General features: G+C 36.4%; 5 protein-coding genes across 5 annotated transcripts; 2 read left to right on the forward strand and 3 right to left on the reverse strand.

Moving 5' to 3' along the window:
- Positions 1-282: 282 nt before the first annotated feature.
- On the forward strand, positions 283-2549 carry LOC131000253 (uncharacterized). Its single transcript, XM_057926057.1, has 3 exons — positions 283-1567; positions 1779-1818; positions 1889-2549. The coding sequence occupies exons 1-3, from the start codon at positions 393-395 to the stop codon at positions 2396-2398; spliced, it is 1725 nt and encodes a 574-aa protein (XP_057782040.1). The 5' UTR covers positions 283-392; the 3' UTR covers positions 2399-2549.
- Positions 2550-5978: 3429 nt separating this feature from the next.
- On the forward strand, positions 5979-7662 carry LOC131000254 (E3 ubiquitin-protein ligase PUB24-like). Its single transcript, XM_057926058.1, has one exon. The coding sequence runs from the start codon at positions 6148-6150 to the stop codon at positions 7357-7359; it is 1212 nt and encodes a 403-aa protein (XP_057782041.1). The 5' UTR covers positions 5979-6147; the 3' UTR covers positions 7360-7662.
- A 5213-nt stretch (positions 7663-12875) lies between these two features.
- On the reverse strand, positions 12876-14158 carry LOC131000255 (E3 ubiquitin-protein ligase PUB22-like). The gene has a single exon (XM_057926059.1). It carries the CDS (start codon positions 14013-14015, stop codon positions 13071-13073), a length of 945 nt encoding a protein of 314 aa, XP_057782042.1. The 5' UTR covers positions 14016-14158; the 3' UTR covers positions 12876-13070.
- Positions 14159-16687: 2529 nt separating this feature from the next.
- LOC131000256 (dnaJ protein homolog) lies at positions 16688-21066 on the reverse strand. Its single transcript, XM_057926060.1, has 6 exons — positions 20710-21066; positions 18373-18538; positions 18103-18244; positions 17727-18003; positions 17441-17639; positions 16688-17337 (listed from the first exon to the last, which is right to left on the reverse strand). The coding sequence occupies exons 1-6, from the start codon at positions 20857-20859 to the stop codon at positions 17015-17017; spliced, it is 1257 nt and encodes a 418-aa protein (XP_057782043.1). The 5' UTR covers positions 20860-21066; the 3' UTR covers positions 16688-17014.
- Positions 21067-21921: 855 nt separating this feature from the next.
- LOC131000257 (U3 small nucleolar RNA-associated protein 18 homolog) lies at positions 21922-24569 on the reverse strand. The gene is made up of 2 exons (XM_057926062.1): positions 24261-24569; positions 21922-23947 (listed from the first exon to the last, which is right to left on the reverse strand). Exon 2 carries the CDS (start codon positions 23929-23931, stop codon positions 22204-22206), a length of 1728 nt encoding a protein of 575 aa, XP_057782045.1. The 5' UTR covers positions 23932-23947; positions 24261-24569; the 3' UTR covers positions 21922-22203.

A 24569-nucleotide genomic window follows, 5' to 3' on the forward strand; every position in this document is an offset into this window, starting at 1 on the left:
ATGGGACGGAGGGAGTAATTATTACTTAAAATGAAAACGTGTCAAGATTCGTGGACAGATCCAAAAAGGAAAACGTGTCAATATTCGTGGGACGGAGGGAGCACATTTTATCTCAATATTATATTATTTTAACTCTTAGAGAAAAGAAACCATGTAATTTATCATCTCAAAATTACATATTTAAGACATTTTCACCTTTATGTAATCTAATAACTATATTAATCTAAGTAAAAAAAAAATAACTATATTAATCTAATAATTTATGTATATGTCGATGATTGCCTCTTTCAAAACACGAAAAGAACAATGCATGAGTATAATTTTTGATGCGTTAGGTTAGGGTTCGTGCCCTTTCTTCTTCTTCTTCTACATCTATCAATTTTTGATCGACGATGAGTAATTCCGACGAGAAACGGCTTCTTGTGAACAGTAACAAAGGAAAGCCCGGTATGTATCATTTAACTGCTCTTTCTCCGCGAGATTTATCTGAAATCTCTGAAGATTGTTTCGACCTCCCTTTTTCGAATCCAAAGGAACTAATTGGTTCCAACAGTTGCGGGGGTTTGCTGTTTTTTTACGATGATAGTGGCCACAGTTATCTTTGCAACCCCACAACCAAACAGATTCAGTTCTTTCCTCCCAAGGAAGCCTCTCAAAATCCAAATTATGATACCAGATTGGCTGGTGCTTGTGTCGGCTATGATTCTAAATCTAATGATTACAAAATACTAAGAATTTGGGATCGTAAATACTGGCCGTCAAGGACTCGTTCCAAGGAGCGAAGTTTTGAGTTGTATTCGTTAAGTAGTGATTCTTGGGATGAAATTTCAAGTGATGATGCTCCTAAGTGCACTTCTGGTATTGAAAATGTTATATATGCTAGAGCTAAGTTTTATTGGATTTCTGTGCGTGACTCGAGAGTTGTATCGTTCGACTGTAGTAAGAAAAGCTTCTCTTACTTGTCTTTACCACGAAAGGCTGATGACAGTTATTTTAATCTTGTCAAGTTTAATGATGATGACTCGTTAGGTATTGCTTTCTGTGGGCCACGAGGAGCTAATCATAAAGTCCCTCTCCATTTAGCTTTTGGGGGTGAACCTGGTTTTTATTTTGAGGTTTGGGTGTGGAGAGAAAAGTGGGATAAAATGTTTAATGTCTCTCTTGGTGGTGCTGTAACTGGAGCAGAGACGATATACGCTCCATTCTTGTTTCTTCATGGAATGATGGAGGATGATAACCTAGATCGTCTAGTAGTTTATGATTGGACTAAGAAAGAGTGCAAGGAGCTTGGTATTTACAATTCCGACACTGCAATCAATGTTTTTTGTTATGTTGAGAGCAACGTTGCGCTGCCCCGTGGAAAGCCCATCAATGGATCATCCCCTATTCTTAATTATGGTGATTTAGAGGATGAGTATGACTCTTCCAATGAAGATTATGGTGATTTAGAGGATGAGTATGACTCTTCCAATGAAGCCCGGGAGGCAGATCCCAATGATTTTGATTTTGATTATGACACTAACGATGAAGGCCACGAGGCAAATTTGGATGATTTTGCTGTTAATGGGTACGTTTCTTTGTTGGATATGTTTTTACAATTGAAACTGGAGGACTGCATAAAGATTAATTTTGAATATATAGGTGATGGATGGTGTTATGGTTGTATAATGTTAGTTTCTTAAGTAGCATAAATAATCTGTGTTTTAGATTAGTTTTCTAATGAGAAAGAACTTTCTCTTATATAGTTTCTTTTACTAACTAAACATACGTGGCTGCAGATTCCATGTCGTTAATGATATAGAGTTGGAGGAGGAGGAGGTATTCTTGTTCAAATTTGTGTCAAGATCCTAGGAAATTTGGTTTAAAATATGTGGCTCTTTTGTCACAGGTTGTGACACATGGGAACAGGCCATATGCCTCTGGAGATGAGTATAACAGAGTTGATTTTCCAGTGGATTATACAAATGCAAAGTTTTTCGTAATCAAGTCGGATAGTGAGGATGATGTGCGCAAGATTATGAAGTGTAAGAAGTGGTCATGCAGTCCCTATGGAAACAAGAAGCTTAATGCTGCATATGAAGATGCCAAGAGAGTGGCTGCTACAGACTCAAGAGGCTGCCCCATCTTACTCTTCTTCACTGTTAATGCGAGTGGCCGCCTCTGCGGTGTTGCAGAAATGAGTGGCCCGGTGCGTTATAAAAGGAGCGGAAACTTTCACGTGAAGTGGCACATCATAAAGGATTTGTCAAACTCAAATTTTAGTCGCAAGGTATTGCAGAACATGACAGTGACTGACAGCAGAGACATACAAAGGATAAGCTATAGGAAAGGTAAGGAGATGCTGGAAATATTCATGGCACATAAACAGTGCAGGAAGAGAGCCCGGCGACGCGTATAGAACTAAGTAGGAACTAAGTATTTATTTTCCTTCTTAGTAAATTACGGCATCCAGATATTATTATTGTTAATTGGTGTTACGGTGTGACAAAGTATTTTACTCTGCAGCCTCTTGGAGGATTACCAATCTATTTCAGTTTCTTTTCTTGTTATTCTGTCTTCTCTGCTTCACTCCTCTGATTAGCATACAATTAATGGATTGAACATGTGTTTAGATGGGTAGGTTGCTGCTACTCTCTTTTCCCTTTTTTTTTTGTTTTGTTGTTTTGGCCTTTTGGCTTCATCTTTGCAGAAATTATATCCATGACAAAAAGTTACGTTTATGTTGTCTTAGATTGCTCTCATATTGTGTTGAAAGGACCGGTTACTTGAGAATCAATTTACATTGTTATTTTAACATTTACAAGTGACGTGAATTTTAATAAATGTTAGATAAAAGTGTATATGAATGAAAAAGAGGTCTCACTTTATAAAAAGTGAATTTTAAATTAGTGGTACGATATTTAAAATGCTATTAATCTCAACAAATTTCAACAAAATCTTCAAAACCCAGTTTAATCGCTACAATATGCAAATTTGACACTTATAAAAAGAAATACTAGTTCAAATATAAAGCTACTCATAACGAAACAGTATAAATATGGGTCATATGCAATAAGATTGTATCACTTGAGAGTGATTTCTTCCTTATTTTTCAATTCTTTTTTTCTTTTTGTCTGAGAGAATACATAAATTGAAAACGATGTGATTTTGTGGGAGTCAAGTCAAATGGTTGATTTTTGATTACTCCTAAAATGGCAGCCCACTAAAGGCACGGTGATGCATTCAAATACGTTATTTTACTAAATACTTTTTCAAATTCAACTATTAAATTATTTTTGATCAGTTCAATTATTTGATATGAAACAAGTACAACCACCCACTAAGCTACTATGTGCGACCATGCAGCAATTATCAGTCCCAATGTTATGTTCTACCTTACATATATATTTTCATTTTATTAATTAGTAATACATATTTTAATATATAGTACATAGTAAATGGCGAACACAAATAATTAAGTGCACACATAAAATTATATACATTTTCAATTAAAAGGTTATATTGTACAGTAAAAGTTTTATCTGAATTGCAGGTTATGAAAATATAGGGTTTAATTTGTAGCTATATATCTTGTCGATTGTACATTTATTATAACATGGAGAAATTTGTGGAATTATTGAATAGGGAACACTTAATAAGACAAAGACAACAATAAAACATGGCCTCAGAAGTTCAACACATCCTTTTCGTATTGGCCTCTAAAAGTCCTAAATCCAACCTTTTCAATATATCTTTTTTTTTTTCTTTTTCTTTATTTTGGGTTTAGGGTTGAATTTACGGTCCAGAATTTTCATTTTCGTGTGACAGACCTTCAATCTAGATGATATGATAGTACACTAATTAACCATATAAGAGATAAATTCCACAGAATTTATTTGTTCGATGAATATTTCAACCAAAAAATAATAGTGGGTTTCGAGTTCCTATGGCTTTTCGCTACAAGGTCTTTTTTTTTGTTAATGAACAGATAGATTTAAAGATCGCTTGATAGTGGACTCAATCGAGACCTTTGGCCTAAGATATTAATCACTGTACACTAAACCAATACATACATACGCTAGAAGCTCGTTTGTTGAATTTCTAGGTCTTGGACACCATGCATGCTAATTATGTTGTGGTTGGTCATTTTACATTTTAATCGAATCAACATTTCGCTATTTTATATTTTAAATATTGTATTTTAATTAGGAAAATTTAATAATTTATAGGCAGTTAACTATATTACATACATTACATAATTATTACATTTACTCTTTATATGTAATATGTTAAAACATAAGTATATGACGTATATAATGCAATATTGCTATCATGGCAAATATATATATGCTAGCTAGCTACACCATTTAATTTAAAGTATCATCTTAAAAAAGTAATACTACTACACATCGAAAATCCCACTTAGTATTCTACTTGAATATATTAAAATAGAAATGTTTGACTCTACACTGGTTTTGACAACGTGGTAGTGGATAATCAATGAAAAACGCTAAAAATGGAAAGCTTTCTCAATTTCTGTGTTCTTTATAATTTTATATTTCTACGTTAGTTCTTTAATGAAATCAAATTAAAGAATAAGAATGAGTTTTAGTCTAGTGGATAAGTTGCTTTGTGTATTTTCTAAATAGTAGGGTTCAAATCCTTTATCTAGCAAATTATTTGAATTTTAATTTTTTAAATGGGTATTTCGGATACCCAAATAACCGAAGCGGTTATTGGGTAACCAAACACCTAAAACGGTTCGGGAACGGTTAGTGAAATATGACAATTTCGGGTTCGGGTAACCAAAAATTCGGGTACGGGTAACCGAACCCGAACCGATCGACAGCCCTATTGATTTCTATGTCATTGTTCAAACTTCAATGAACCCAACTTCTTTACTTGATCTTAACCAAACTGTTGGGTGATGCTTAATACGTCATGGGGTATTATTGGCTTTGCATAAGAGTAGCTAGGTGCGCACATTCTTTTGTGTGTATGGTTTACCGTTGTTATACTACTATTAATTAAATTTGTACACTATTAGAATTTTAGCACGAGGGATTAGGGTACATAATATAATTATGACATTTTAATATCTTATTTGGTATTGTCCTCAACGGGACATTAAATGGTGCGAAATTCTGTCTACGAACAGTGAGGTTCAGGGTTCAAACTCCACCGTTTTCCCTCCCGCAAGGTCAAAAAAAAAAATCTTATTTGGTATGAAATAGTATATAGTACGAAATACACGATTTTTTATAAATTTAAAAATAATAAAATTATACATATTTGTGTGATTATCCATGTCACATCTGATGCAATATACATAATACTAATCTTAATTATAGCATACATTAATTTATTTTAACTAAATTGTTCTAATATCAATTAAAGTGACATTGTTAAATAGTTTAATTATAAGGACAATATTTAAAAATTAAAATTTTATATTTAACCTTAATATATACTTCATGTCAAACTATTGTCCATGTTATAGATGAGCATGCAAAGCAATGAAGACCATTGTCGTTATTTTATTTTTTTTGAATTAGAATTATAAGAGGTATCTAAATATAATTAAATAAGAAAATACAGACGAGACCTACTTACACAAAATGAGAACACTACTCACATAAAAGTGCCGTATCCAGGCAAAATTGAATCTAAAATTTCTCACAAATGAAAGCCGGCAGATCATCGTCGTCATAAACAAGCTTCGTTGCTATCATATCACCTCATCTAATTTAGTAATTGCATTAGTTTGGCAACCGAAATAAACCTCGGCCCACTTAATTTTGCCGGCAAGAACCATTTAAATCTAAATTAATCCACTTTACACTCAAAATCACAACTTTTGTGTTGCACACCTTCACCACTCGCGGCCCGCCACCTGGCCGTTCTGGAAAGTCAACACCAATGTTTCTAGTGGGGTTGACTTTCTCTTTCCCAAAATCCCATTAATATATCGATCAACCATAAAACATGCATTTCACCACACTAAAGTATGAACTTTTCCTTCTTCTTTGATATTCTTATTTAAATATTCCTGTTCAATTCAAACCCCAGCCGCATTCTATTACCATTTTCTACTCAAATCCAGACCCACAAAATTCAATATATAAATACTTTCCCTCAAATTTTAATTAATTTCCAAATCACATAAAAATGGATGGAGAAATAGAAATACCTGAATACTTCCTCTGCCCCATCTCACTTCAAATCATGAAAGACCCCGTCACCACCGTCACCGGCATCACCTTCGACCGCGACAGCATCGAGCAATGGCTCGCCACCGCCGCCGCCGTCTGCCCCGTCACCAAGCAGCCGCTGCCGCGGAGCTCCGATCTCACCCCGAATCACATGCTCCGCCGCCTCATCCAAGCATGGTGCACCGCAAACGCCATCGATCGGATCCCCACCCCGAAATCCCCGCTCCAGAGATCGATTGTCGTCAAACTGATCCGCGACGTCAACCGGAGAGGCGCCGATCCTTCTGCGCAGATGAATGCTCTCACCAAATTGGACGACCTCGCGGCGGAGGACGACGGCGGGAACCGCCGCTGCATGGCGGAGGCCGGCGTGCCGAAGGCGATGCTCTCCTTCGTCATCCGATCCTTCAAAGGAGGCAGTGATTTGGGGATCTCGGAGGCCTTGAGAGTTCTCAAGCTGACGTGGACGCCCGCCGCCGAGATCATCGCCGGAGATAATCCCGATCTGATCCAATCTGTTATGTGGATTTTGAAGATCGAAATCGAGGATTCCGCGAAATCAAACGCGCTCGTCGCGTTGAAGAATTTCGCGGAGATTGCTAGCTCAACCCTAATTGAGAAGCTCGACCTCGAATTCTTCGGAGAAATGGTGAGGATTTTGAAGGAGAGGAGATGCGCGCAGGGCGTGAGAGCGGCGCTCCACGTCCTGATACAGACGTGCTCGTCGGGGCGGAACAGGGCGATGGTGGTGGCGGCGGGGGCGGTGGCTGAGCTTATCGAGATGGAGCTGAGCCACCCGGAGAAGAAGACGACGGAGCTCGTGTTTGGGCTGCTGGCGCAGCTGTGCTCGTGCGCGGACGGGCGGCAGCAGCTGCTCAAGCACGCGGCCGGGATGGCGGTGGTGGCCAAGAGGCTGCTCAGGAACTCCGCGGCCACGGACGACCGCGCGCTGTGCGTGATGGAGTCGGTGGCGCGGTTCGCGGCCACGCAGGAGGTGGTGGCGGAGATGCTGAGGGTTGGGGCGGTGGCGAAGCTGTGCATGGTGATGCAGGCGGATTGCGCCGATTATATGAAGAAGAAAGCTAGGGAGATTTTGAGGCTGCATTCCGCTGATTGGAGTAATTCTCCTTGTATACAAGTATATCTTCTAACCAGAAACCCTAGATAGCACCCGTGTTAGATCGTCTGACGGTTCAAGATTCGAATCCAAATTCATATTATCGAATTAATATTGGTGACATTATAAATACTCCCTCCGTCCCACTTAACATGACCCCTTCAATGAAAATAAAGGGGCCATGTTAAATGGGATGGAGGGAGTATGTCACTAGATATGAGCTTCGATCGGAATATGAATATTGTTGGACGGATCTTAGTTCGTTAGTGTGATATACGTTTTTGTCTTCATTGTTACTTAATTATATAATAGTGGCTTGAAATGAATTTTCATATATCTTTGTTCTTTTCCTTTAATTTTTATATGTGATAATTATGTTACTTGTGTAGTTGTGTTACATTTCATATTTTAAAATCACTTGTACACACAATTAATAATATTAAATTTAAAAAATTAAAGATATTGTCACGATGGACTCAAACTAAAAATCTTTGATTTTAGACATTAATCACTCAATCGATAAAAATCATATTTTAAATGTGATTGTAGTTGTGTGGACCCTACTACTATAGAAGTGATCACAAATTTATCATAAAAAAATGACAATTTTTTTATGGACAGAAGGAATATAATAGATGAAGTAAATTAGTGAAAGCACAATGAAAACTATGGGATACATGTCAATCCAGATGTTGAATCATTACACAGTACTCTCTCCATCCCACTAATAATGACATACTTTTCATTTTCATTTGTCCCACATAAAATGACATAGTTTAATTAAAAGTAGAAATAATTAGGGCTCCTAAACATAATTTCATTAATTAGGCCTTAATAAACACGTTTTCCTTAATTCTCGTGCCCCAACTCTCTTTACACTCTAAACATTTTTTTTCTTAATTTTTGTGTCCAATTTATTTTACACTCTAAACAACTTTTTCTTAATTCTCATGCTCAGATAAAATGTGACATTATCAACGTGATTTAGGAAGTATATATATGACACATATATCAAAAAAGAGCTTAGAGGATTTTTTAAGATAATAACTTGCACTGATTTGGAAATTATGACAAAAATTTTCATGCTTGCAAAAGTAGGATACTGATTACTTTTTCCGTCCACGAAAAGTATGACGTTTTTGCCATTTTTGGTGTCCACTAAAAGTATGACATTATCCTTTTTAGAACATGACCCTATATTTTTTCCTTATCTTTTATTCTTATAAATATCTCTTATTTACAAGACATCCTTAATCCAACTCAGTCGCTCATGATTTTATACAATGGTCAAACCCCACCACTCATTTTATTAAAATATGTGACTACCAAAAATGTCATACTTTTGATGGATGGATGAAGTAATAGTAATATACCCACAGGACAATTCTCAGACAATTTTCATAGTTTTGGGCTTACTGCACGGACAAGGCACGTGATTATGCTTATAACAATCAAAGTAACACCGAAACTCTTAAAATAGGTCGAGAATTGTCCTGCGAATATATTACTTATTAATTAGTGTCTTATTTTTGTAAAATCAAAATTTTTATCCTATTTTAAATACCAATCTAAATTATTGTCCTAAAAACCCAATAATTTTGGGGAAAAAAAAATTAATGTGATATGTAGACTATAGATACGTCGCATTGAAGGTAAATTAGGTATCCCAGTTCAACTTATGAACTATTTAAGTAGTTTATGATATTATATACATTTCAAATACTTCCTTTATGCCACGAAATTTGAGCAATTTTTTTTATATGAATTTTAAAGAAGCTAGTATTTTATGTATTAAGTGTGAAAAAGTGAAAAAAGATTAATAAAGAAAAAAAATGCCATATAAGAAAAATGCTCAAGTTTCACATGACAACCCAAAACCCAAAAAAAACAAAAATACTGTTTAATCTTTGCGGGACGGATGAAGTAGTTGAGTGCTCCTAAATAAAATTATCCAATAAATTAAGCTAGCTATTTCAGAAGTATATACGTAATTAATTATTTTCTTTTGAAAAAATAAAAATAAGAAGACATATATGCATTCTATGAAGTATTCCTTTAACTTTGACGGTTTATATAGGAAATCTGCACGATTATATATGGAAAACAACTTAATAGAAGATGATCAGGAAATTTTAGTGAAGTGCAAGTTTGTAATTTTTTAATAGCTAGCCATGCTCTGGTATGTCAGCTTGATGAGCATGAATAGTTTCAATGTATCATGATAAAAACAAAAATAATTTTTATTGCTAAAATCATTATAGTTTCAATTAAAAGTTTGGCTAGACCGTCTATAATTAATTTATATTTGATCTTTTACATATTATATGTATATATATATAATCACAATTTCCCTTCTAATTATTTTCAACTTTAACTAATTAAACAACAGAGAAAAATGAGGTTACTTAAGTCAATTGGATCCTTCTACAAATCAAAATATCATTGCATTTCTTATTAATAGGGAAGCGTTTCAAAGTGAAGTAGCTAATAAATTATGATATATATACATGAGTTTTGCATATACTATTAAACATGCAATTAATTATGATATTTATGAGTTTGAAAGATATTACTTAAGTCATCCGCGCAAATAAGACCTCTACATCACATAAAAATAATCTCTACACCACATAAAAATAAGAAAATAACCGCAAGCAATGTGAATTGTTATACTATAGAAAGATGAGAAAATCACCACACGCAGCGAAATTAAAATTAATTTGCCACTTGATCTAGATTTTATCGGCAAAGAAATTAAAACGCACAGTGCATTACATAGATCTAGAAAAATGTGTTACGAGTATGTCAACGAAATGACAATTAGCTTAACCACACTTATAACGATTAATTTAATTTCCTTCCAAGATTTGGCAGTCAAATATTATTTATTTAATCTTTATTCTTGAAATAAATAATTTCTTAGGAGCGGCTAGCCGCAATAATAATCCGTGGAATATCTCATGGATGGCAACTACTATGACTTATTTTTATATATATCAATTATTCTTCCTTCGATATTCCGTTGAATTGACTTTCAAAGTTGCATTAAACTCGGTCACATTCAATAAACAAATAATTCATGCTGCATTAATTAATTTAGAGTTGTCATGTACTTAAAGTTTGTATTTATGTTATTCTTTTTCCTAAAGAAAATTCTCAACAATTTGACGTATATCGACAACCATATATGGATGGGGTCGATCGCATGTTATTTCCAATCGTTTTCTTCTTTTTCATCTTCTTCTTTTGTTTTATAAATTACTACTCCCTTCGTCCCGCGAATCTTGATACATTTGGTTTCGACACGCGAATTAAGGAGTTGCAGATTATTGTTTTAAGTGTGTAGTTAATAAAGTATATATAAAAGTGATAAAATAGGAAAGATGAGGTAATAATTATTACCTTATTTGAAAATATGTCAAGATTCGTGGGACGATCCAAAAAGGAATACGTGTCAAGATTCGTGGGACGGAGGGAGTATGAGATAAGAATTTCAAAAGTTATAAACTCTCGTATCCCTTAATTAATTAATAACTTATGTACCTAATAATTTAATACATTATAAAAGTAAACAAATTTGAAAACTTGCGATTCAAAATTAGAGGCAGCACTCTTTGTTTAAAATTAGAATTACAAGCTGTATCGAAATAATATAATCAAAATAAGTAATTCGCACACATGACAAAATCTCTATACGCCATATAAAGGTGGAAAAATACCGCACGCATGCGGAATTGAACCCAAAGGTGAGAAAACTATACCGCATGATGGCAAGATTGAACCCAAGATCTCTCTCACAAATAAGAGTTTTTAAGTCTTTAAGTGCATCATCATATCTTTGCTATTTGAGCTAGGCCTCATTGGCAGAGGCAACACTCTATTTTAATAAAAATCATATAATAAAAATAAATTTTAGCCATATTAATAAAGTTATGGAATAATAACCTTTCTGATCAAAAATGCCTTGCAATATGTGACCGTGTACAATACATTATTATATTTTTTTCGATTTGCAAGTAATAGTCGCGAAAAGTGTGTATCAGTGTATTTTGCACACTTTTGTTGGAAAAAGAAATGTGTATATAAATATTATTACACATTTTGTTTGCAAAAGTGTGTAGCAATCCCAATTTTAGAGAGGGCAAGTGGCGACAACAGACGATGCTGCGGCGCTGGAGAATTTAGAAAGGAGAAAGAGCTAGAGTCAATCAATCTTGACGGCGCGGAGCGACAACAGCGGTGGCGCATCAACGACGGTGAAAAGCGAGGAAGAAGAGAGTGGCGCTTGGGAAATCGGGGGAAGGGGGCGGCGCTGGGAATTATGGCGGCGACGTTGGAGCAACTGCGGGGGAAATGAGAGCCGGAGATGGGGCAGGTGTTTCAAGGGTAGGTTAGTTTGTTTGAAATTATTTTATAAAAAAACTTTTAAAGGTATATTAGTATATTTACGTGAAAAAATGTTAGTAATTAGTGGATAATTTTTTTTCTTCTTTCTATAACAAATAGTCTAAAATATAAACATTCCCTCCTCAATTCAATCAACTAAATTAGCCTAACTACCATTCAAGCAACTTGCATGGGCAAGGCTTATTTTAATCAGTTTCATGGATGAATGAGATTTTTTGTCCACTGCTACGATTATTTTAGTTTATGAAAACCCAAATCATATGAATTATAAATATGATATTATTAACCATATATATTTACAAATATCTTGTTTGCGAAATTTTAATACATGTGCATTTAATCCTTTAATTTCTATTGTGATCAATCACGTTGCGTGCCGAATTTTTATTAGGCCAAAACTTCCCTAGCTTAGTTGGTTAGATACTTCCAAGGCTCCAACCTTAATTGCGTGTTTGACTCATAGAAAAATAAGAAACTATTTTAATCATCTTAATTTTAAAAAAATAACAACAAATAATATTTATGAAAATGGAAAATTGTGGCAGTAATATAGGTATTTTTACATACAGCCAAAAAAAATAGAAATAGGGATGCATTTCGTACGTGGACAAGATCAAAAAGTAAATATGAAGATGTAATTCATGTAAGGAGCTAGGGAGTAGTATAAATGATAAATTAATTATGCATATATGAGTATTTATTGAGTATTAATAAATCACATGCATGACCTGAAGCTAGCCATCATCGCAGATGAAGCTGCCTCGGTATACATTCAATTCTCTTCATAAACATTATATTCAAACTATAGCAATTAATTAAACTTCTAGCTATATTTAAATTTATCTATTTATTACATAAAATAGATGCTATGTAAGCTACCTACAGCTCTCTATAGAGAGAAACCATGCATGTCCATCTACAATCCCAAGAGGTCCCAAAAAAATACAAGAGTAGTTTGTGGCCAAATGTCCTTGTTTTTCAAATACGAGATCATTGTTAAAATAGAACTGTAACTTTCAGTGTTTCAGAAAGAGGATTATATGTTACGAAATTTGAAAATGAAGACTATAGCTTTCATCATGGCCCGAAATATGAGTATAAATGTAAAAAATGGAAGTATTATAGTCATCATTTTCAGAAAATGGAAATTATCGTCCTCATTTTCAAATTGCGTAACATATAATCATTTTTTTGAAAACACATCAAATTAAGTTACGGTCCTGTATTAACAATTAGCTCAATAATTGTACACACGGATGAGGGAGTTTTTAATTTGAAAAAAAAAATGGGGTGAACAAAAATCCCCATCAATTATCTACATCAACATCCTTAAATCCACTGAGTTGTTGCAAGAATTAAGATGGATAAAATGAGAGAAAGTGAGATGGAATACATGAAGATTCCTTCCAAACCCTAGAATGCAGCATGAGAATCTCTCTAACCCTCTCTTTGGTTTTGTGAGTGGCTTGAAGCTGCAGCACCAAACACAGCTTCGAAACCACCCCAACCTGCACCATCTCTTCAACAACCCTCGAATTCGCAGAGTATCTCGAAATCGACCCCACAATCCTCACCCCCTTATCCGTCGCCACCGCCGAAACCCTAAGTATCTTCTTCGACACCACCGCCAGCCCCGCCCCGTGCCGCAGCAGCTCCGCCCGCCCCTCCGCGCAGCCGCACAGCTGATCCAGCGCCGTCAGCGCCAGCTCGCAGGCCCTCCTGTCGCCCGTCTCGAGAAGCAGCTCGATCAGCGCCCCCACCGCGCCGCCCTCCACCGCCTTCAGCCGGTTCCTCCCCCACGGGCACAGCTCCGCCAGCAGCTTCACCGCCGACTTCGTCGCCCGCGCCGAGATCCCGTCGTTCATCACCCTCACCGCCTCGACGAACACCTCCCGCCCCGCCCCGATCAGGTGGATCCGGTCGGCCGCGGCGTAGGCGTCCCTGAGGAGCGCCACGGCCCCGCCCCGGCTCCCGGAGTCGCCGTCTCGCAGCACTTGGATCAATTTGCTCGTGATATTATTACTATTTTCCGCGAAGAAGGGCTTCAAACCGGAGTCGGGGAGCTCCGGTTTGGGGCGGCGAGCTTGGATGAGGCGGAGGAGGGTGTGGTTGGGGGTGAGGGCGGCGGCGGGGTCGAGGGGCTGGTTGGTGACGGGGCAGGTGGTTTTGCGGCAGGAAAGCAGCCATTTCTCGATGGAGCGGCGGTCGTAGGTGATGCCGGTGGAGACGGTGACGGGGTCGCTCATGAGCTGCATCGAGATGGGGCAGAGGAAAAAGCATGGGATTTCTTCTTCCTCCATGGATATGGATATGGGAAACTTGAAGGAATTTATGAGAAATATATATACATTTTGATGGTATTTATATATATACAGGAGAGACTAGAGAGTATGCATGGATGGAAATTAAATAGGAGACGTGGAATTTTCTAGAGAAGAATTGAGTGGTGCAGATTATATTGTATATTAATTTGTAGTAGAACTACTAGAGATTATGTCTCACTTTGTGTTCCATTTTTAATTTTGTTTAATTTTTTATATATATTTTCTTCAATTTCAATTTTATATGCTTTAGCTTTATTTTGTGATTATTAACTAGGGTTTATTCCATCAATTTAGGGTATATAATTATTTTTTATCATTTAATTTTACTTTTATTAGCTAATAATAGGTTGATAAATTCAAAGTGATGGTATATACTTTTTAAAAAATTTAATTTTTTGAAATAAATATTAAATATAATTCATAGTATTATAATAAATTTTATTTTTATAAAAAAATATTTTTAAAATAATAGATATAAGCATGGGACACAGTGGCACACATAAGATCGTGGGACACTGGATCTCATCCCCAAAATAAAGAGGAGAGAGAGAGAGAGATGATATGATGCACGGGAATTAATTAATTCAAATGAGAGAGAGTTGATGGTGGACTTTTTCCAAACTCAAAGAGCTCAAGAAATGAGACTTTTTAGGTATGGGGAGAAAATCAACCACGTCGATCGGTGTTGGATTTTGCCCACAATGAGGCCCCTTTTGACTATCTACGCTTTTTCGAAAAAAAAAAAAATAGTAGTATTAAAGAAAAATAAGACTTCGATAAAGTAATATTAATTCAAAGTTTAAGTGGAAGATGAATGCTTTTTTTTGTGTGGTAAACTGAATCTCTACTGTATAATGTGACGAAAATATATAGCACGTGTCAGAATGTTTAATATGTATAGTAGTATTATTGAGTATTGTGTTTGAATTATTTCAGATAGACAAGTTTGATTTGGAAAGAGAGACCTTTCTTCGAATAGTTTCTGTACAAAGAATGCTTGCTCGAGAATTGTATTCTTAACTAGCCATCGTTAAGAAATTCCAAATCTTTGTGCTAGCAATTTTAGTAATTAATTTTTGGATAAATTATATTAATAGTTTATAGTCTGAACTTTCAATGGATTTAAATTTTTTGTTTCTATTCAATTTTCTAATATCCTAAATTTTGAGAAATTTGTTTAATTATGGCTCGTTTTAAATTTTCCAACACCACAAAATACTACAATCTCGCCGAAGTTGTAGCAGTATTTGTTCTTTGCCAAAATAACGACTGAAACAATAACTAGTCGCTACAAAATTAGAGCATAATTAATGTATTTTACACTTAAGGGGATCTTCAATAATAGGTAGCTTATTGTCATTGGATCACAAGTGTGATCAAAATTGCATCTAAAAATTGGGCTCGAATCCGACTAAATTGATGATCCAATGATGATGGACTGTTTATCGTTGAAAATTTTCTTTAGTGTATAATAAATTAAACTCTAGTTTCGTGGCGATCGGCCACCATTTCAAGTATAATTTCGGCAAAGAACTGCCACTACCACAACTCTGATAAGATTGTGGCATTTATGGCACTGGAACTTTTAAACATGTCATAATTAAGCAATTCTCAAAGTTCAAACATACAAAAATAAATCAAAGTTGAGGCGACAAATTGAAATTTGTTAAAAATTCAAGCCGTAAACTATAATTAAAAACACAAACTTTCAGTATTTTCTTTTTTTTCCAATTTTTTTTTTAAAATCTAAATACACGAACTTGATATGTTCGTCTAATTTTTCCCACCGAGAACAATTTTGATTAAATTTGACTTAGCTTCTACATGGCATATTATTATCTATGCGGTGTACACGTGTCAATTTTTAATTTAAGTTATTTGCATATAAATGCATGAATTTTCAATATTTTTTAATTTTTTCCATGAACTTAATAGCCTTCTGAATTTTTCCATGAAATAACCACAATTTTTTAACGCATTACCAACGTTATTTAATCAAAAAAGAATTTATTGGGTCGATTCAACTAATTAAACATTATATTTTCACGTAACAAAATTGATAACACTTCGATGTGAAAATGGTCATTCGTAGTGGGTTTAATTAGTTGTCCAATTGATCCAAATTACTGACATGAATAATTACGTTTTACAATACTACTTTTTGTATTGAAAAACAAAATAAAAAATAGTTTGACAAACAAATTAAGTACTTCATTATTATTATTATTGAAATTATATTTTTTTTTCGTTTTACAAAAAATTGTAACCATCTATTGAGATTAATACTTTCTAGTTATTGAAATAAAAACGCAAGTTAACAAATAAGCATAAATTACCTATCATTCTATCAATGTATAAAGAATTATAAATAGTAGTAATTATCTTTTTGATATTCAAATGCAAATTTTAAACGATATACTTTTATTTTAAGAAAATTGTTATTAAGATACAAATTATTACATCCATATATTTACTAATTACCATAGAATAAAAATTTGCATAGACATTCAGAGTTACAGCTCACAGTTATAATTTTGACAACAAAAAAACATGCTTGCCTTTAAAACCAAAAATTGCTCCTTTGGCACTAGTTGAATATTGTAGAGTTCAAACATACAGAGGCAGTGACATTTAGTTTGAATAAATGATTAGAAACCAAATCTTGCAATAACATATATTCCACAATAACAAACAACACTGAAAAATATATATCCATGGTTATTGTCCACAACAAAACTCTTTATCCATAACTATCTATTGGTATAAGTCTTCCAGCAAAAAGCTAGATATTACATTCTCACATCAATTATCTCCACCAAACACAAAAGCTATATATTAAGATCACAGTATACCATGTACTAGATGATTTCCATGGGAATGATCTCTAAGAGGGCGAAACGACGACTTACCCGTCAGCCGTCAGAGGATATTATATTGCTTCACACAAGCACTGAAGCCTGGAATATTTAGTCCCATTACTGTTGGGCACACTGCACCCTCTGGGCTCCACCGCCGTGCATGTCTTCATCCTCGTCATATGCTTCCTGACGCTGAGCCTGCTTCCTTCTCATTTCGTCCTCAATGTTAACATCATGCAGGGTCGTCTCCTCACACTCATCCAGCTCCATGTCGGTCAGTTGTGATCGAGGCTTCGGGGGGAGCACCTTCGCCAGGCCCTGGACTTGATCCGGACTTAACGAATCAGGAAACTCAACATTGAAATGAATATACAGTTTGCCCTTCATGAATGACCTCCGATATATGGGCATTCCTTCATCATTGATCGCCTTGTAAGAATCTGCGGAATTACAGCATACAAAGATGAGTACAATTCGATCATGATTGTTCAATTACTGCCAAGATGGAAAAAAAAAAATCGAAAAAAAGGACAGAAAATTGACCAGGCTTCAGGACTTCTCCAGGGTGTGACTTGATAAGGAGCTGTCTGCCATCCAAATGTGTCAGTATATACTGGAAGCCACACAGTGCCTCAGTGAGTGACAGCGTGCGCTCGACAAAAAGATCATCACCCTTTCTATTAAATTTAGGGTGTTCCTTCTGCTGAAGCACAAAAACTATGTCTCCAGTGACCATATCAGGCTGCAAAGAAACCAAAGGTAAGTTAGCACCAATCTTCAAACACGTGGCAAAACTAATTTAAAGAAACATGATATGAGGCCATCATACCGCCTCATCAGCTTCCCCAGGGAATGTAACTTTTTGCCCATTTTGCATGCCCTTCTCAACATGGACCTCCAAAACTTTCTTTTCCTGAACAACCTTCTCACCTTTGCATTGAGGGCACCGATCTCTATCACTGATCGTCTCCCCAGTTCCTTTGCATTGATTGCAAGGATGCTGCATTTGCTGAATCATACCAGGGCCAAGCTGCCTAATTGACACCTTCATACCTTGTCCTTGACACCCTGAGCACTTTGTCGATGCTCCAGATTTTGAACCTTTCCTGTATAGCAGAAATAAAGCAAAAGAGGATTGTTAAATAAGAGAGATAGAATCTTTGCAAACAGGAAATTAATAAGCAAGAACTAAGGTGAGAACCCACCCTTTACACTTTGAGCATAGTACATTGCGGGATAGAGAAAGCTTCTTGCTGGTCCCTAGATACAAATCCTCAAGAGAAACCTTAAGTGGATGTACGACATCCTCTCCCCTTCTTTGCCTTCGGCCCCTGCTACTGCCACCACCTGCCGCAAACAGATTTCTAAGTTGTATTGTAATAAAGTACTAGCACTACAGATTTCAACATTAAAGACGTATAAACATTATCAGAACATAAGATGTATTTCAAAAGGTATGACTTTGAATGTCTAACCTCCAAATGAGCTACCACCAAAGAAGGATGAGAAGATGTCAAATGGGTCGTGCATGTCACCACCCCCACCCATTCCTTCCTTGAGTGCATCTTCACCATATTGGTCATAGATTTCACGTTTTTCAGGATCACTTAGGACCTCATAAGCATGAGCAAGCTCCTTGAACTGTGAATGGAACAATTTTAGTAGAGAAGAGATACAATAAAGACAAATTAATCAAGCCACGAGACAAAGGAGGCACAAGTAAATAGCACTGGCGTCGCATCTTGTGCTCAAATTGAAATCTCATCATCATTAAATTCAAGAAAATAATAGCATGTCAGTTTTAAATGACCACAAACTGCAAAGCAACAGGTAACAACAAAAACTTAACAATATCCTACCAAGAAGAGTGCCTAGTACGTACAAGTAATGTCATACTTGAACATCCTACATAACGATTCAACCAGGTCACAAATCTCAGTTGTGGCCAAAACCCAGTAGTCAAGTTAATGTGCAGAAGATTGGTTTATAGTTCACATTGCAGAAGAAATTTAATCAGTCTGATTAAACATTAGGGGGTGAGAGAATCTGAAATGGACCCAAAAAATAGAACCAAACCAAAATTGGCAGTTTGGTTCAGTTTGACATAGCAATACAGTTCAGTTTGAATTGGAAATCAAGCAGAATTTTGCTCAGTTCAGGTTCGGGTTGAGGTAAAAAAATCAGGGTTTTAAGCCAAACCAACCGAGCTTTAATATCTATTTATAATTTATAGTTTTTTATTACTTTTAATTTCTACACCCATATACTCACAGCATCAATGCATTAAGATATCAGATTATACTCTCACACTTTCACTCCTCAAATTCTAAACCCTACCCTAGCACACACCCCCAGCTGCCGCCGCTCTGCTGCACACAATGCTGCGCCGCCTTTCGGTCCTTGTCATAGTCCAGATCAATGGAGCTCCTTCTTCGAGGAACCCGCCCTCACATTAGCAGCCACAAGCTCATTATATGCCACCGATACAGAAGGGCGCTCAATGCCTCATTGTAGATCCCGACTTTCCCATAAACTTGAAGCAATGAGTTATACGTTATAGTTCCTGGCACATAGCCATTCAACTCGAGCTCATCGACTCTTTGCCTCCTCCAACGATCCTCTCTCCCATATGCAATATCACAGGACTGCAAGTGAACTCATCAAATTCAAGCCCTAAACTCTTCATCTCATCCAAAAGCTTATCTAGCGTGTAGGCACTTCGGTTTCATACAAACAGAAACAAACCGAAAATTCCAGCTAAGGGTTTGGTTCAGTTTGAACATCAACGTCAATATGGTGCAGCTCGGTTTGGATATTTACAAAATATCGGTTTTCGGTTTTCGGGTTCAGTTCTTTTTGGGACTGATCCGAATGCTAATAAACATGAATTCAAGAAATCTTCCACCAGGTGACATGAAAACAGAATTATGTTATAAATTAGTTACACAAAGCTATTATAATTAGAAGCTCAGAGGGATAGTTTTTTCTTTCCCAATCATCATACTGAGGTTTTAGCAGCTAATGGTTAACTCTTAAAAATTTGAACAAAAAGCCTGACTTCTGGCCATTTTCTTGAACAGCAACGCTTATGGATAAATTTAACTAATGACCAGTTCTCTCTCAACTCTTAAGTCCCAATTAATTCCAAACTGCACAACTCTTAAAGACAAAAGGAAACCTGTAAATTAAAGACAATACACATCTGCTGTAACAAATCCATGGATTTTTGATACTTTAGTGGCATATACAATGAGAACGGATAAAAGGTAAAAACTTGTCATAATAGAGAAAGCATAGGCACCACACAAACCACAAAAACAAGCTATACAAATCATTCTTCAGCAACAAGGGGCAAATTTGTTCAACACCTAAGATGCTTGCTGTTTAACATTTGTCTTCAGAACATGCATCAATTTGGGACATCCTCATTTATAACATGTAAAAGAAATGAAAAAACAGAGTTCATTCCAATATCCCGTCTTCCATACACGAGTTACAGTCGCTGTTTATGTCAATCCTTACATCACAGTTAATTCAAGATTAAATTTTAGTTTAGGCGCAATTTTGAAGTGCCCAAACCTGAATCCAACATATAGCGTCTTCAAGTAATCGAAATCAAGCAGACATAGGGCATTCTCCCCAAAATCAGAGCACCAAATCAAGCATCAGTACTAATTAAAACATCAAGAGGCCAAGAATCACCCGATCACAATACGAAAACACAACTACAACAACCCCGAATACAAAATCAGAAACCCCATCAACCAGCCAAAAATTAAGGAAAAAGAGGGGAAATGAACAACGATGAATACCTTCTCAGGATCGCCGCCTTTGTCGGGATGGTTCTTGATGGCTGCTTTCTTGTAGGCCTTCTTGAGATCATCGGGCGACGCCGTTTTGGGGACGCCGAGAACCTCATAGTACTTGGTGTTATCACTTTTCTTGGGCGCCCTCCCAAACATGTTTGCTCACCTTTTCCGATCAAAATCGCAGAGATCGACGACTATACGTATAGGCTGTACGTATAGAAGCGATAGCGAGAGAGATAGCAAGGCAGCTAGAGAGGAGACTTTGAAGGGGTTTCTTCGTATATGTACTACTTCATTGGCGGTGGAGATGTGCTCACACTGTCATACACCATCTGGGCCGTTCAATCATTCAACAAACCCGGCCCATCATATTTCATGGCCCATTTTGGGCCATATAAGCGCCACAGATTTCTGTGTTGAATAGTAACGAGTAATTATGATTGAATTAATTTTGAGATTACATAAAAATAAGTGATTGTGATTGAATTGATTTTGAAATTATGTAAAATGAGTGATTTAATTAAAAAGAGAAAATAGAATTATGTTTTCAAAATAGAGGTGATACTTTTCGATGAGAAAGAAGAGAGTATTTGACATAACTAAATGTTAAAAAGAGTTATTTACTATTGTATACTAGTTTCAACACTATTTTCAAATTTAAAATTTTTAAGTTCGCAGTGTTCATTATAAATTGAATATGAGCAGTGGGCTGAGCTGGTCGAGCGACTCAAGCCTTAAGAGCAGTTCCACTTAAGATTGTAAACGAATTAAATTGAATCGAATATAGTGATTTTATATTTATACTAGTACGCCCGCTCGTACGATGCACGATCAACATCGAAATTGAATGACATTTTAAATATGAAAAAACATGCATATTAAACATAATTTAAATTTTAGTTAATGCAAACATGAATCTAAAAATAAATAAATTATTCACGGCATAATCTCAATAAAAAAAATGTGAATTTTTGAAAATATATGAGATGGAATCATGGAAGGAAGGAGTTAGGAGAGAGAAAGTATGATACAATGAGTGTTAGAAATAAAGAAAAAAATTATCAAGATAAATTATCCGTTGAAAATTATATTTTCATATATTATATAGATTTGGTGATTGAGAAAAATTATGGGACTTACTCAGTTTTTAATATACTAGTTGAGACCTGTGCACAAATTATATTATGTGTTATTCAAAATTAATAGGGACCACGATAGGATAAGGTTGTCGTATCCATATATATAAAAGTTAAATTATTTCCAAAATTGTTTTCCCACCTAAACTTTACAATCTATTCTATATCTGAGGAGTACTGTCATAGACAAGTACAATTGGCTTACTATAATAAACTTTCAATGAGTGATGAAAATCAAACTTTCATCTCTGTGAGATGAAATATAACCATTGTAAACTCTTCCACGAAAAAGATCATGTCAAGAAGCCTCGATCAGCAAGCATAACAACAAAAATGGCATCTAATTTGGCTAAGAAACTTACTAAGCCCGATTATAGTGATGCAGCTTGTATAACAAGACTTTTCCAGCAGCATTCCCCACTGCCATGAAACCTCCGTGAGGGCTGAAATCCACACAGCTCGGATAGTGCACCGCCTTATTAGGAGGCGGCCAGTTTGAAAAAACCGTTAAAGACGGGACATGAATCAGCTTCATGCTATTCTTCTTCATGCGAGAGCTGATGGCCAGAATTTGTGCATCAGTGTTAAATTTCATAAAATCCACCTTAGTAGTCAAGTTCTCGATAACTTTTAGAGGTTTTCTCTTCCCACCTACGAACTCATCTCTCTTGTAGATGTTCACAATCCCACTGTCTGAACCAGCTGCGAATAAATTTCCAACGGGGGAAACGGACAAAGCTGTGCCGGTCAGACAACCTTCATCCACGCCTTTGTGGAAGCACGACCTTGTTCTTAGATCCCAGTGATAAATCTGCCCATCCCCACCAGAACTCAACAATTGCTGTCCATCATTAGTGAATGATACGGATCTAACACTTCCATTCATCTTCAGCGTTCCAATCAGTTCTTTCGTCTTTGATGAGACTAACAGAATATACCCTTCGTTTCCAAGAAAGGCGATGGTCTTAGAATCAGGGCTAACCTCAAAAGATTCCAAGCTCTTCTCATCCCTTCCTGCAAGAGGGCCTATCTTATCTACATGAGCTTTGACTAAATCAAAGCTATAAGCAAACTTCCTCCTTCCTGATATGATGGCCTGTGATCCATCAGGTAAGAAAGCAGCCTTTCGAATGGGACAGTCCTCGAGAAAAATGCTCTGTATCATCTCATTTTTCTTCCCGTCTACTTGAAAAAACTTCAATGTTTTATCCAACCCACCAACAAGGAGCAACTGTGCATTCTTGTGGAACTGAACAGAATTAATGGGACCTTGGGAAGGGTCCTTCATATTAGCATCAGACAATCTCGAGTATTCAAGAAGCCCCGGTAATAATTTCACACTCCTTTTTAGAACAAGATCTTCATTTTTCCTTAGGATATCATCAGCATATTCAGGACGCTCGTAACCACTCGCTACCACCACTCCGTTTTCTTTGTCAGAATCATCATCTTCAGAAGAATCAGAACTATACACTGGCTGAGCATTAAGACGTGCCCAATCAGTACCTTGGTTCATCTTCATATGCTGAGCTCTCAATCTTGACTCATACGCTTCACCAGAAATTACACTTTCATCCTCTCCCTCCTTCCTCAGCTTCCGCAGTTTGTTAACCTTAGCTATGTTTATACTAGTCTTTTTCTCTTCATCATCGACCCACGCAGGTTTTCTTTCATTGTTCTCCTGTTCATCAGCACTCTCTTCTCCAGACCCGATGTCCTCCTCGTACACAGACAATGTACTATCTGCTGACCTATCAGTGAAGAACAATGCAGAGCTGTTGTCCACCTCCTCTCTAACTTCTTCTTCTTCATCATCCTTCCCAAACCCAACCGGTGAGTACAAGGAGCTAAACAAAAAGCTCTCGAGCTTCTTTCTCTGCTTCCCCTCCTCAATTTCCAATTGCTCGTCTTCCTCCTCCTTTCGCCCTTTCTTTCTCTTCTTATTCTTTGTAGGATCTACGATAATCTTGTCTCCGTCTTCAACCTCTTCTTCCCTTTCTTCAACAAGTTCAATGTTGTCTTTCTCGATCACCCTCTTTTTCTTCTTCCCTACCTCCTTGGGTAGGGCATTTTGAGAAATTAAGCTCATTTTCTTAGGACACAAACTGCTCAAACCAAAACAAATAGTAAATAGTAAATCTAAATTATCTAATCAATGATATAAACATACATAAACAAAATCATAAAAACCACTCCGAAAAGCTTAAACAAGTAACTTCGAATTGATTGTCTATAAATTCTAGAGACGCAACAAAACAATAATTTCTTTGACAAAGTATTACACCAGTTACAAACCAACAAAGTAATTCGCTGCCGTAATCATAATATCAGAAAAACATTCTCCGAAAAAAAATAAACTCCCACGAGCTACCTCTCTAGCAGAATCGTCACTAATAAAAAGGCTTAAAATTAGATTACCTCCGCCGTGGCGAGCAAATAGGAAGGCGGCAGTTTAAATTTCTCGAGCTCTTTAATGCATAGTACAATCCAAATGATCGATCAATTCCGCCGGTGAGCTCCCTTCCTAGTAATGGAGAGAGTTAAGTCAGTCCCTTCAGCACCTAACGGCAAAGAAATGGAAAATCGACGGCGGTAGTGTTCGAGCGGCGGCGGAGGAACAAGAGGATTAGGGTTTAAGCTTGGCGGGAGCGGAGGCGCTATAGTTAAAAGATTTATCAAATGGCTTCAATAATTTGGACACAGTCACACAGATATTGTAGCTTGTTG

This window comes from Salvia miltiorrhiza, chromosome 8, assembly GCF_028751815.1.
Source record: "Salvia miltiorrhiza cultivar Shanhuang (shh) chromosome 8, IMPLAD_Smil_shh, whole genome shotgun sequence".
NCBI lineage: Eukaryota > Viridiplantae > Streptophyta > Magnoliopsida > Lamiales > Lamiaceae > Salvia > Salvia miltiorrhiza.

Bases quoted from the DNA above. Each gene is read 5' to 3' on its own strand.
- LOC131000257 (XM_057926062.1), bottom strand. From the start codon at position 23,931: ATGAGCTTAATTTCTCAAAATGCCCTACCCAAGGAGGTAGGGAAGAAG.
- LOC131000255 (XM_057926059.1), bottom strand. From the start codon at position 14,015: ATGGAGGAAGAAGAAATCCCATGCTTTTTCCTCTGCCCCATCTCGATG.
- LOC131000256 (XM_057926060.1), bottom strand. From the start codon at position 20,859: ATGTTTGGGAGGGCGCCCAAGAAAAGTGATAACACCAAGTACTATGAG. The intron at 18,539-20,709 runs GTATTCATCGTT...TTCCATTCACAG, and splicing joins AAGGCGGCGATCCTGAGAAG to TTCAAGGAGCTTGCTCATGC. The intron at 18,004-18,102 runs GTGGGTTCTCAC...TCTGCTATACAG, and splicing joins CTATGCTCAAAGTGTAAAGG to GAAAGGTTCAAAATCTGGAG.
- LOC131000253 (XM_057926057.1), top strand. From the start codon at position 393: ATGAGTAATTCCGACGAGAAACGGCTTCTTGTGAACAGTAACAAAGGA. The intron at 1,568-1,778 runs GTACGTTTCTTT...ACGTGGCTGCAG, and splicing joins GATGATTTTGCTGTTAATGG to ATTCCATGTCGTTAATGATA. The intron at 1,819-1,888 runs GTATTCTTGTTC...CTTTTGTCACAG, and splicing joins TAGAGTTGGAGGAGGAGGAG to GTTGTGACACATGGGAACAG.
- LOC131000254 (XM_057926058.1), top strand. From the start codon at position 6,148: ATGGATGGAGAAATAGAAATACCTGAATACTTCCTCTGCCCCATCTCA.